Raw genomic sequence first — 12,404 nt, 5'->3', positions numbered from 1 at the left:
TTCTTATAAAATGATCTAATGCTTATATTTGGTATAATACTTAAACCAGACCTCATAGTTGAGCCTTCTGGAGGTGTCATGGGCTTAATTCAGTGAAACACGGACATAGGGAGCAGCCTACCTAACGACCCCTGTGTGTAGAGCTTATGATGTTGTGGTTTCTATTATGACACCCTAATGGTTTGGCACAGAATATGTCACATCTTATTCTGTGTATAATTACAATTTATGTTGCTTTTATTTATTAGGAATTCAGTCTTACCAGAAATTACATACTTTTTCGTATTTTACAATAAAAATACCTATACCAGTCTTTGTAATAAATATGATTAAACAATGTAATAATAGTTATTAGTAAAAGTAATTCAGTAAAAGTGTTTCCGTATATATATTTCTTACGTAGAGGGCATGAATAAGGGGACCCCAGTGAGATGTTTTGATATTATCTGCTCGGGTTGGCGTGTGCAGGAGTGGAGCTGAGGAAGACGTGCACAAGAGCATCCCCTTGAGCAACCCCCACACCAGTCTTACTCTCAGACAAACTTCTTGGAGCCGAACAGCGTTGTGTGTGTGCATGCGCGTGCCGTCCAGCAGCTTCGCCAGTTTGTCAGTGTCTTCTTGATTTTTGATCTTCTAGTCCTCTGTGGTTGGCTTTCTTCTTTTCCTTTTTTAGAAAACAGTAGAATTCTATTGTAACGGACCAAACACATTAGCGGCGTCTATCATCTATCTTTCAGTGTATGGTAAATATTGAGAAGGTTTCTTCGCACTGCTTGTTTTGTAAATCACATTGCTCTATGTATCCCACTGCAATCAACAGCCTCTAATCTGTATTTTTTATTTAAGAAAATGAATCTGGTCCAAGAGGTAGCAGTGTTCTAACGCGGAGAGTCCGATGGACAGTGAAACTGCGGAGGTTCGTAGTGAGTGCTGCCTCTCCCTCGTGCTCCAAATGTGCTAGGGGCACACGGGTGTTACACTTCCTTCTTTCTCTTGAAAAACAACATATCAATAGAATGATGTTTAAACTCACAATGATCGTTTAAGTACAGCATTGAACAATGAGGATTAGTTTTAAAAATGATTTTTAAAATAATATTTTTAAACTTCATTATTTGCATGAAGAGCAGAATATGGAGTGAAAACATTCAGTGTAACTTCAATGTCTATTTTTTATCTTTTCTTTACATTATGAAGCACTAGGTACATGTGAGATTACATTATCTTATTTTAAAGATACAAATAAAACGTATATCTAAATCAGAATGCACATTCTTAGCTTCCATTGTTATTGTTTCTACGGTATTATACATGGATTTTATGACAATTATACGTTCCTACAACAGTGCCACTTAAATGTGGTCATATTGGCATTTTACTATTCACAAACACATATTACACTTATAACCTTATTACAAAAGAGCCTGTATTTTTCAGTTATAAAATAGTACAATGAACTGCTTTGTCATTAAATTCAACAAAATTGCACAGTCATATACAACAAGTCATGCAGAGGACTAAAGAAAACTGCAAACAGGAATTAAGTTCTGCTGTGGCTGTCAAAACAAACATCTTCTGAGCAGGCAAATTTACAAGTGGGTGAGAGTGTGTTTGTCAGTAGGCGTTGGGCATGTGTGAGGGTCTTATGGTTCTCAGTGGAGAGAGTGCATGTGTGTGGTGTCCTCCTCTCCCTCTGGGAGGCTTCGGAACAGCAGCTCTTCCATGGGTGGGCGCACGCTCCGTCTCTCTCTCTCCTTAGTGTTCCTCCACTTCATCCTGCGGTTCTGGAACCAGATCTTCACCTGAAGCCACATGCACATACCATGGAAGTTACATACAGTAGAAATATAGCAAAGAGTGGTAAAACAATGTAAACACAGCGTACAACTGAAGAAGGGATTTTAATAGTTGTGGCTTATCTGGATGCAACTATTTTTGCCTTATTTTTTCATTCCTTGGCAGTCTAATGACCCAGATAAATATTGCAGTTTAATAAGAATTTAGTAACCATACATTTAATAAAAGTTAAAGAAATGTTAATTGGTCACACAGAGAGTTCTCAGATCCCTGGCATAAGTGTACATATATATGCTTTTGTGTGGGCTACCTGTGTCTCCTTCAGGCAGAGTTCCATGGCCAGTCTGTTGCGGTCTGTCTTGCTGATGTATTTCTGTCTGCGGAATGTTCTCTCCAGTTCTTTCCTCTGCTCCTCAGAGAACACAGCTCTCCTTAGGATCCCCCTGTGGGTCTTAGGACAGGAACCCGAGCTCCACACAGCAGGGGCTGTCTGTTCTGCTACAGAGAGGACAATGTCAAATGTGTGCATCTGTCTAGGTTAAATTGTGCCATTGTGCAATTTAAAGATAGCTTGAGAGTTTTAAAAAGGAGAAATTTTAAAAATTATCTTTATTGTAACTGTAGTGTGTATAGCTCACCTGTGATGTATAACAAATATGTTTTCATTTGTGTTACTGAATATACTTCATTTATAAATAAAAATGCTGGAACAGCTGAAACTGAGATGAGTTTCTGTGTGTGTGTGTGGGGGGGGGGGGGGGGGGTGCACATGCCCATGCATGTGTGAAGTCTGTGTGTGTGTGTGTGTGTGTGTGTGTGCGTGCATGCATATATGTGTGTGCATGTGTGTGTGTGTGTGTGTGTGTGTGTGTGTGTGTGTGTGTGTGTGTGTGTGTGTGTGTGTGTGTGTGTGTGTGTGTGCGAGCATATGTGTGTGTGTAGATGAACAAAATGTTCCAAAACAGAGCTGAATGTGGCCCAGATGGTCTCTCATCTCAAGCAGTGACCCTGGAGCAAACTCTGTTCATTCACCCTCTGTTTTATTCTCATTTTATGTTCTCTGCTCACTCACCCCTAACCTCTCTGCATACATGGTGTGAAGCTTAGCATGTTTGTGTTTCGTTTTTTTTCTTTTTTAAATTAGGATCTGAATGGGCGAATTCATCTGAAAGAGAGAAGACCTGTCGGCATACGCACACACACGCACACACACAGAGAGAGAGAGACAGGGAGATGGAGAGATGGAGGAGAGCGAGAATGATGGAAGGCCGCGCGTGATAGAGAAATAGCGGCTCTGTAAGCAGCAATCCCACGCTTTTTCAGTCACAGGTGCAGGCTGGACAAAAAAAGGCAAGCACCACAATTTCCCCCCCAGTCTATTCAACAATAGCCCCTTAATCTGTCCAACAAATCGCCGCACTGACCACCTTCGAAGCAGTGAGTAAGGCTGTTAGTCACGCTCCCTAGTCCATCGTTCTGGATCAATAGTTTCCACTTAAACGCCCTATTAGTGGGTCAGCTCACGAGCCTCCTGATTACCCCCCACCACCACCACCCCTTTTGTGACCCCAAAACTCCCTTTCACGTCAACAAAAGACCTCCTCACGATTCCTTTGCTGTCCCTTCACAAACCAGGCAACCCTCACTCTGTCCTTCCCCTGCAGGTACATACACTCTCTCTTTCTATGGGAAGATGAGCTCCAATAAGTCTATAAAAGTCATCCCCATTGAGGACATTATTCCTCCCCAGAGAGAGGCCCAGACGGAACAGAGACTAGCATGTGAGGGACAGGAGAAAAGAGAAGGCGTTTTGGGGGATTTTTTTTTTTCAGGCCAGAGCTTTTTATCACGCAACAAAAAGGCCAGAGAAGTGATCCCACCCTTTCCCTGCATAGGAATGTAGGTTTGCAGCAGTTCATTGTGTTGATAGAGGTGGTCCTTTCTCACTGATCTGACACCGGTTTGTGGGCCTTCTTAAAATGCCTGAGCTTAGGATTTCAGAAGGGTAAACTGCTTCTACATCAGCACAGAAAAGCAACTTCTTCCTTAAGTGGAGTTTATTGCTGTGGAAATAAATGGCACTGAGGTCGCGTGTGTGCGGCATAGCTAAAAGAGCTGATTGGTTCCGAAGCAGAGCAGTATTGTGTGTTTGAGGGGCACTGTGGGAAAATGTCAAGTCACTAAAAGGTTTTTAGGGTTTTTTTTTTCCCTTGAGAGTGGTAGCAGTAAGAGGGTTTGCAACATTTAGTTACCCTTGACAAGAATCAGAGTACTTTTATAGCAAACCCATTCAGGAATCATCAGTGTAAAGCAAAACCTTGACTAACAGTAATGCACAATAACACCACACCTCCAGATCTCTTCCATATACTTCATACATGTTCATATCTCTGCATGGCAATGGAACTGTTCAGTTTTTTCCCGCTTTACACAAGGTCAGCAAATGAAGATATCATTAAACTACATACGAACCATATGCATTGTACTTAAACAAGCATTGTAATCACATCTGGACAAAATCTAGATAACACACTTCAGAGCCCCAGGGCTACAGAGCATTCAGGCCGACTGTAGCTCAGTGAAGAGGGTTAAAGGGTGGGTTTACCTATTATGCTACTCTTAATATCAATTCTAACCTACTCTGGCAGAAAACAGGAGGTGTGGCTTTATTGTGTGGTTTCACTCTCAATCTCTTTCACTAGCTCAGGTTTTTTTTTTGGGGGGGGGGGGGCTAGATGGTAATAAAGCAACCCCCCCCCCCCCCACTAAATAGGCATGATTGATGAATAGCTATGTAGTGGTGTGCATATTAGGGAAGAATTAGCTATTGGCTGTTGAATCGCTGACTATTATCTTTCTCTCTCTCTCTCTCTCTCTCTCTCTCTCTCTGTATGTGTGTGTGTGTGTGTGGGTGTGTGTGTGTGTGTGTGTGTGTGTGTGTGTGTGTGTGTGTGTGTGTGTGTGTGTGTGTGTGTTCATCTGCATACATGCGAGTGTGTGTGCATATTTGTGTGTGTAGATGAATACACTGTAGAATAAACTCACTGGAGAGGAGAGTAGGTGAGCCCATGAGTGGACTGGAGGCACCGCAGCATGTGTGGAGAGGAGAAGCACACAGCAGCCCAACACTGATCACTGCTAGACAGAACAGCAAACACAAGCAGAAGGAATCATTGCCATTAGCACTAGCACTCGTATAAATTGTATGTTGTGAGCAGCTTTTTCTGTTTGATGGTATGTGATACATTTTATTATTGTGATCTCACCAAACATTTGTAACAATCAGTGCAAGTGAGAGAGAGATTCCTCGATTCCATACCAAGTGAAACTGGTATGGAACCAAAGGCACTAATACATTAATGTCTAACCATGAACCATTCATAACCTTTCATACAAATTGGATCTTGTCATTTTTTTTATCATGTCAAGATTGTCAGACTTTATAAATATAAATGTAAAGATGAACATATAGTATTAAAAAAAATCAAAATTTGTATTTGAATAATTACAATTGACTGGGTATGGCTAAATCTAAAAGTAGGTCAATAAATATGTCATTACAAACATTAAGAGCAATCTGATCAGATCTATTTAATGCTTAAAATAAATTATTCTGTAATGATCATATATTACTTTCTTGTCTTCCTTCACATCTTTGTTAACCTTTCTTAGCTCATTGTTCCCACCAGGAAGCCAAGCAAGAGGCCTTTTTTCATTATATAATCATAGATAGATAGATAGATAGATAGATAGATAGATAGATAGATAGATAGATAGATAGATAGATAGATAGATAGATAGATAGATAGATAGATAGATAGATAGATAGATAGATAGATAGATAGATAGATAGATAGATAGATGTATACATACATGCATGCATAAAAAAGCCTAGAATATTAACAATACATTGTTAACTTTCCCATGGTCTTTATTACATTTGGAATATATTAATATTTGTAATTGTCATTTGTAGTTTATCCTAAATTATATATTTAAATTAATAAAGCTATTTCTAAATAATGTTTACATAACAATTATTTGACTGCTGATTACAAACAATGACTTTTGTCTCCAATTCAAATTGCTATTCCATAGCACATAATCTGTTTTTATTTGTTTGTTTGGTTTGATTTGATTTGTTTCAGAATCATTGTCATAATGTTTTTGGTGTTTTTATTTATTACTTTACTACTACCTGTCAGTAATAAGTAAAAGATTATATTCCATCATCTAAGAGTGACTATTTAATCTTTAAACTTCATGATCTTGAATGTCTGTTCCATGTAATCACATTTGGTAACCTCCTCTTCAGTAATAGCTGCAGCACACTAATATCTTAAAATTATAAGATAAAATAAAAACATTTTCTAGCATGACATCATTTGTAAATGTTCTGTAATGTTGACAATTTTTTACAATATTTTGTTTGATATATAATTAATTTAAATTAATGTATGACATCTAAATTCAGAAAGAGCCTTTTAACAAGACAAGTCATAAATAACTTTGGGAATAGTTAAAAGTCACTCAGTCAGCCAGATGACAAATGGCACTTTCCAGATACTAATTTTCAATTATGAAAAAACGTTTAGTTTGTGATGGTTTGGTTTTTTTGCTGATTTATAACTGTCATATAACTGTCAAAGATAATGAATATATGCCTGAAATCATATAATTGTTGAGTAATACTTCTTGATGAATCAATATTGCATTACATCTGCCACTTTTCCCAGTAATTCTACTAATGTTATATGGGGCTTAACCTAATTCTGTTCTACACTATATACACAGCTCACAAACATGCAGAATCAAGGTGCTCCTAGTGTATACTACCGTACCTGCTTGTGGCTCTCTCTCCATGTCCTGGCTATTACTCTGCTGAGTCCCATGTGAGCAGACCCATGTGCTCCTTGGAAGCAGTCCCACCGGTTCACACACCAACCTGGAGAGGCACCTTTTCTGGGTGGCAGCAGGTATGACTTGGGGAGTGCGTGATTTATTGCTGGGACGCAGCAAATTATCAATAAGAAAACTCTTCCCCGAGTGGCCAAATCCAGGATGATGTGACGAAGATGCAGCCATTACGTCCCAATCCCCCCTTCTTCATGAATTCGCTCCTTCTGAGTGAGATCCAGAGCTTTTTGCAAAGTTTTCCCAAACTACTGGCATTTTTCTGAAAGACCAAAAGGGTAAACTTCATTAAAAAGCAGAAGGAAAACAATAACTCTGTTCCCTCTTTTGCCCATGAGTGCTCCTAGCTTGGCTCTGATTGGCTGGGCAACTCCAGTGTGATTGTGAAAGGAGATAAGAGTAAGTCCTTTCTGGTGGACAGAAGGTGGGACCACTTCATTCATTATGTCAAAGCAGCCATTAAATGATAGACATTGGAGACAATGGACTCCTGACCAAAGTTTAACTTGCACACCAAACAGAGTCCTGGAGCAGTAAATAGTTGTGTCTTTTTCAGAGGCACCTATTGAAAAGCACATGAGGTGTCAGACTATAAAGCCCAGTCTGCCTCACAGTCTATCTGCATACTAGAAATGTGTCTCTATTCTCGCTGATTTTATATGCAAAATCCATATTAATCTGCTGGTATGTATAAAAGTATGAATAGGTACATTTTGACAAATTAATAAATTATCAGTGATACAGCATCATTTGATGTTAGATTATATACTTCTAAAAGAATAACATGTAAAATAAGAATATGCTAAAATTTACTGGTTGTTAAAATTCTTATCTGAATTAGCCTTTGCTAGGTGCATAGTTTTTAAGTAAATGTATATCCTAATTAACCCCATCATGTGCATTACTATTGCAAATAAGAGAATGAATGCACATGACAGGCCTTACCCTACTTCCACCTTTCCTATTCAGGTGCTATAAGAATGAACTGCAGAATGAACTGTAACATAATGACATGTAGCCACGGTTATAGCAAATGACTGAGTTGCTGAGGAAAAGCTTCAGCCAGAAAAAGCTTCAGCCACAGCACAAGTAAGCTTAAACAATGGCAGGGCAGAACCGATTGCTTCACATTATAGTGTCTTGTGAGTTCCCTGTCCTTAACTGTAATGGAGTCCAGTCTGTGCGAATCCTGCTTTTAGGATAGGGTCCTTTTGAGCTGGACCAGGGTCTCCAGCGGGGCAAAAGTGATCAGAACAAGCGCTGGCCCACACTAAACAGGCATGTCCTGGTGCAAGGGGCGCTGGGGGATTCTGTGGGGTAAAACATCACCTCATGCTGGGCATGGTAATCGGCCCAGACAGCCGAGCCCTTTGTGCCGTGGCCACCGAGCCAAAGGGCGCTTGTAATCAAATTTGCAGTTTTATCCCCCTCGCTGGTGGAGGACCTGCCGTCTGCTGATGAATATGTAATGCGTTTACGGTTAACTAAGAGGAGCTGCTTTGATGATGGGCTTTTGTGTGGGTTACCAGGACAGGATTACCTTATGACTGATCGGGTGAGGGACAGAGTAGTCTATGGAATACACCATGAGTCTGTCTCTCCCAGCTCTGGGCTGTCCAAGAGGCAGGAGCACTTCCACTGGCTGTATAGCAGTGCTAGACTACAAATGAGTTTAGAAACAGGCCACTGAGAGCGGTAACAGTTCTCCTTATAATGGAAAACAGACAGAGTAGGAAGGAAAGGGGAGATTATCCTGAGGAAGATTTATTCACTCATCACAACACAAAAGCATGATTGTGCAAAAGTACATATCTATTTTTCACAATGAAGAATAAGGTGAAAGATCAAACTAAATATGTATGTTAAGTCCCCATAACTTCACTTTCCCTCTATAGCTGTATTGGCATTATGATTTAGATCTGGTGTAATTAAGATGCCTTTTAGCCCCAGTGTGCATAATAAAATAATCCCATAAAATTAGACTAACGTCTCACATTTCTTTCCAGCCTCACGCCAGACATCAAGTATCTCTCAATCATTTCCAGTGCAAATGGCTTTCCCAAACAGCAATGCTGGAATTGTTGTCCTATTATCATCTCTAGGCTCTTAAACGCTGGTTCGTGTGAATCCATTTGAAGTCTTTCACCCTTTTTTCCAGCTGAATGAAAGAAAATCAGAGGCCTCATAGAAGAGCCATAAAAAGCCGACTAAGATCCACTCCTCAATCGGCCAGCTGTGAGAGGTCTGCCTCTCTTTTTCTCTCTCCGACCCCTTAAAAACAGAACGCTCTCAATAGCGTCCCCCCACTTGCACTTCATATTGTCAATGGTGGGCCAGACTCCATGAATTAGAGGGAACAATGCAGCCAAGCTTGGCAGAGAGGCTGCTTTTTGTAGCGCAGTACGGAAGTTTCTAATGTGCTCCCTCTCCATTGTGTCTATGGAGTCATAATGAGGTAGCAAAGAAGAATGAATTGCAGCAACTCTGTTCACGTTTTCTAGCAAAGAGGGTCTCACACACACACACACACACACACACACACACACACACAAAGAGATCGGTAGATTGGGAACCTCAGAGGGAGAGCACAGAAAGAGAATCAAAATCAGATGGACCGAAACAAGAAGTAATGTGAGTAATGTATGTGAAGTTTTATAGTACAAAAGAAAGGAGAATTTAGAGGGTAATTAGACATTTTGTATTCCTCTTTGCATTGAAATCATTAACAATGGGAAGCATACTAAACACATATTTTCGTTTAGAAATGTTTTTTATGTGTAGCTTTTAATAATCATGTGCTAATTTTCTTAATGTGTCTTAATGTATTATCAGCATTGCTTCTGAAGGATCCTTTCCAAAATAAATTATTGAACACTAAACTGTTAATACTCTCTTGGCTCTCGGTCTTGATGGAACTCATCAGTTATCAAGCCCTTCGTGGTTTGAATTGTCATTGGCTATGCAATAAAGTTTCCTTTCCATAAGAAATAAAAAACAGGAGAAGACTAACTTTTAAATTAAAGGTTAAATAAAGAATGCATTCCAAACACAAAAATGTATTCCAAGATTCCATTTATTATATCCTGTTCACAAACACTCAAAAGACACACTCAAGACACACACATAAATACAATGGCATTTTGAATATAAAATATATTTACAAATCATTTTACTCTAGACTTTTTATGTACAAAATTCAGAGTGCATTACATTTCTATGTGCTTAAGAAGCTGCGTGTGAGATGCTGGCCTAACCAGAGGAGAAAAATAAAGACCTGACAGTAGGAGCCAGCTCCAGCAAGGTCTTTACTTGACCTCACCTTCAAACACCAGATCAAATGGTCTTTCTTTATACACAGGCTATTGTATAGTATAGTTCTCTGCTGTCATACCGAGAAGAGAACAAAACGTCCACTCGCTCAGCACTTGTAGTGTTTCCATTTGCGCGTCGCGGAGGCGATGTGAAGATCTTTCTTTAGCCAAGGAAAGAGGTATGTAAGGGCGATGGTCCCGTCGGTTTGCATCGTGCCGGTTATGAAATAAAGCTGTGCTCGGCCCGGACGGACCAGCGTGTGGGAGCAGCGCAGGTTGAGAAGCATCCACTGCTGTAGCAGGTTAGCGGTGTCGTATGGAAGCAGCGGGCCCCGCTGGATAAAATCAACCTTCCCTTCCACCTCCAGCTCCGGCTCTGTTGAGAGCAGGCGACGGCGGAACAGTTTGGCTTTGATCGCTACAGCGAGGAGAAGAAAAGAAACAAAAATGAGTCGGATTGACACAGTATTTTTTAATTAGCCTAGCTACTACCACTAGTGGCAACAAACGTAAGCAAACCGTACATAGATTCGGTTCAAGTGGAAAAACGCAGGTTTGTACAGAACCCTTAAAAAATGTTTCCGTTTCTTACCAAAGTCACTGAGACAGAGAGCGTCTAGCACTTTTTTCAGAGAAGGCAGCTCCTCCACCGTGGGACATGTCTGGCAGACAGCCTGAGGCATATCTATAAAATGAAAGATAGACAGATGATTATAATAACTTGGAACAGCTTTAACCATGAAAAAATGAATACCATAAATAAATACATTTTAGCGCTCTTGCAGCTGTAGGCAATGATACTTTGTTTGTTAGCTTGATGCTTTTCCCCAGCAGAGGTGGTGCAAAATAGACAGGACATTGACCTTTAGAGAAACGGCTGATATGCTTGGGCATTGGGGTCAGACACATGTCCTCCTGAGCAGGGAAACGGTTGCAGTTCAGAGCTTCAGGCCATGACTGGCCATGACAGGCCAAGACAGGGGCACAGCTCTCTCTCACAGCCTCACAGAGACTACGGCATGGCTGGATAAACCTACACATAAGACACAATTAGGGATGGTCACTGAGATGAGAAAGAGCGAGGGGTTGAGAGACAAGACAGTATTACAGCAATGATGGATATGGTGTTTTAAAGTTAAAGGACAACAATTGTATAATAAGAAAACCTAAAATAAGAGGGCAACAATATAAAAGTAAGAGGAGACGTGGGCTTTAAACGAGCTGCCTGATGCCTTCTGAAGGAGCGCTGTAATGCGGAATACTTACGTGTCCAGGCAGATGGGAGCAATGAGGGAACAAACGAAGGCCTGGGCCTGAGGATGGCATCCAGTCTGCAGCAGGGATCGCCAGTCCTCGGAGCGAGGCACCACTTCCTTTTCCAGGCTAATGTGTCCCAAGAGGTTGGGCAGCCTCATCTCTGAGTAGCCCACGTCATGGCACACACTTAGCTGGCGAGGAATGGGCACACAGCGGGTTGACTGGCCCAGGTCGAAGGCACCGATCTGGGCCACAAGAGTCAAGGCAAACAGGGTGGAGATGAGAGCCATAGTTCCAGAGATAATGATGGTCGTGTCAGTCAGACAGACAGGAGAAGGTCCAGTCAGGGGCAAAGCTGTTAGAATCCTTGTGAGTGGATGGGATGTCCTAGTTTATATACATGTGGAGCAGACTCAGTCAGGGCTGTTATCAACGACCTATCAAAGAGGTGTAGACGACGTGCCAAACAGGAGATAACTACACGCAGACACGGGGGGTGGGACAACAGGGGGGGGCATTAAACAAACAAACACTGAAGAGTATTTGATCCCTCTGAGTCCATTAAATGATGCACACTGTCTGTCGATGCCGGAACACTCACTTTACTGAAGTACATGTTTTATAAAGCACCTTTCTCCTTGTGCCTTTTAAAACCGAAATTACACATCATTGTGTGCAACAGAGATTTTACAGGGACATTTAAAGCACGAGTAGAATGAGGAGGAGTACTTCATTAGAATGAAAGAAATCTTTAATTGGCACTTACAGATCTACTGATTGAATTTGTGGATTTTTTTTTTTTTTTGGGGGGGGGGGGGGTTGCTGTATTAAAAGAAAATACACGCCGAACACATGAACACAGAAGCTTGACCAATACACGACAAATAACGCAAGGAGAAACACAGTCATTTAATGAGAAGTTACACTACTATACTTAAAATGGCTAAAACATTGTATTCCTAAATCAAGCCCCTGTCATTTTGAGAACTTTTCCTTTTTTGAAATGCTATATATCTCAGGTGTAAAATAATAGCTTTGTAAGTCAGCTCTTAGAGGGAGGGGGCTAGTGGACAGACAGGCAGTCTCCTAAGTGATGACAGTTGCTCTGTCTCCCCATGTTAATTT

General features: G+C 40.8%; 2 protein-coding genes and 1 long non-coding RNA gene across 6 annotated transcripts; 1 reads left to right on the top strand and 2 right to left on the bottom strand.

Moving 5' to 3' along the window:
- Nucleotides 1-311: 311 nt before the first annotated feature.
- On the top strand, nt 312-2,354 carry LOC113571862 (uncharacterized). Its single transcript, XR_003410034.3, has 3 exons — nt 312-743; nt 847-916; nt 2,215-2,354. It is a non-coding gene; the product is annotated as an uncharacterized LOC113571862 (long non-coding RNA).
- Nucleotides 1,148-7,059, bottom strand: dbx2 (developing brain homeobox 2). Of its 4 annotated transcripts, none has more exons than XM_027001047.3 (4): nt 6,639-7,059; nt 4,843-4,935; nt 2,108-2,295; nt 1,148-1,802 (listed from the first exon to the last, which is right to left on the bottom strand). In XM_027001047.3, exons 1-4 carry the CDS (start codon nt 6,880-6,882, stop codon nt 1,653-1,655), a joined length of 675 nt encoding a protein of 224 aa, XP_026856848.2. In that variant the 5' UTR covers nt 6,883-7,059; the 3' UTR covers nt 1,148-1,652. The 4 variants fall into 4 exon arrangements, with proteins under 4 accessions (XP_026856848.2, XP_026856850.2, XP_026856849.2 ...); XM_027001049.3 differs by having other exon boundaries at nt 2,108-2,292; XM_027001048.3 differs by having other exon boundaries at nt 4,843-4,932.
- Nucleotides 7,060-9,807: 2,748 nt separating this feature from the next.
- Nucleotides 9,808-11,569, bottom strand: szl (sizzled). Its single transcript, XM_027001082.3, has 4 exons — nt 11,289-11,569; nt 10,886-11,055; nt 10,615-10,707; nt 9,808-10,440 (listed from the first exon to the last, which is right to left on the bottom strand). Exons 1-4 carry the CDS (start codon nt 11,567-11,569, stop codon nt 10,130-10,132), a joined length of 855 nt encoding a protein of 284 aa, XP_026856883.2. The 3' UTR covers nt 9,808-10,129.
- Nucleotides 11,570-12,404: the final 835 nt, after the last annotated feature.

The sequence above is a fragment of the Electrophorus electricus genome, chromosome 4 (assembly GCF_041902795.1).
Source record: "Electrophorus electricus isolate QZ-2024a chromosome 4, ASM4190279v1, whole genome shotgun sequence".
Taxonomy (NCBI): domain Eukaryota; kingdom Metazoa; phylum Chordata; class Actinopteri; order Gymnotiformes; family Gymnotidae; genus Electrophorus; species Electrophorus electricus.
This window is presented reverse-complemented; position numbering and strand designations above follow the sequence as displayed.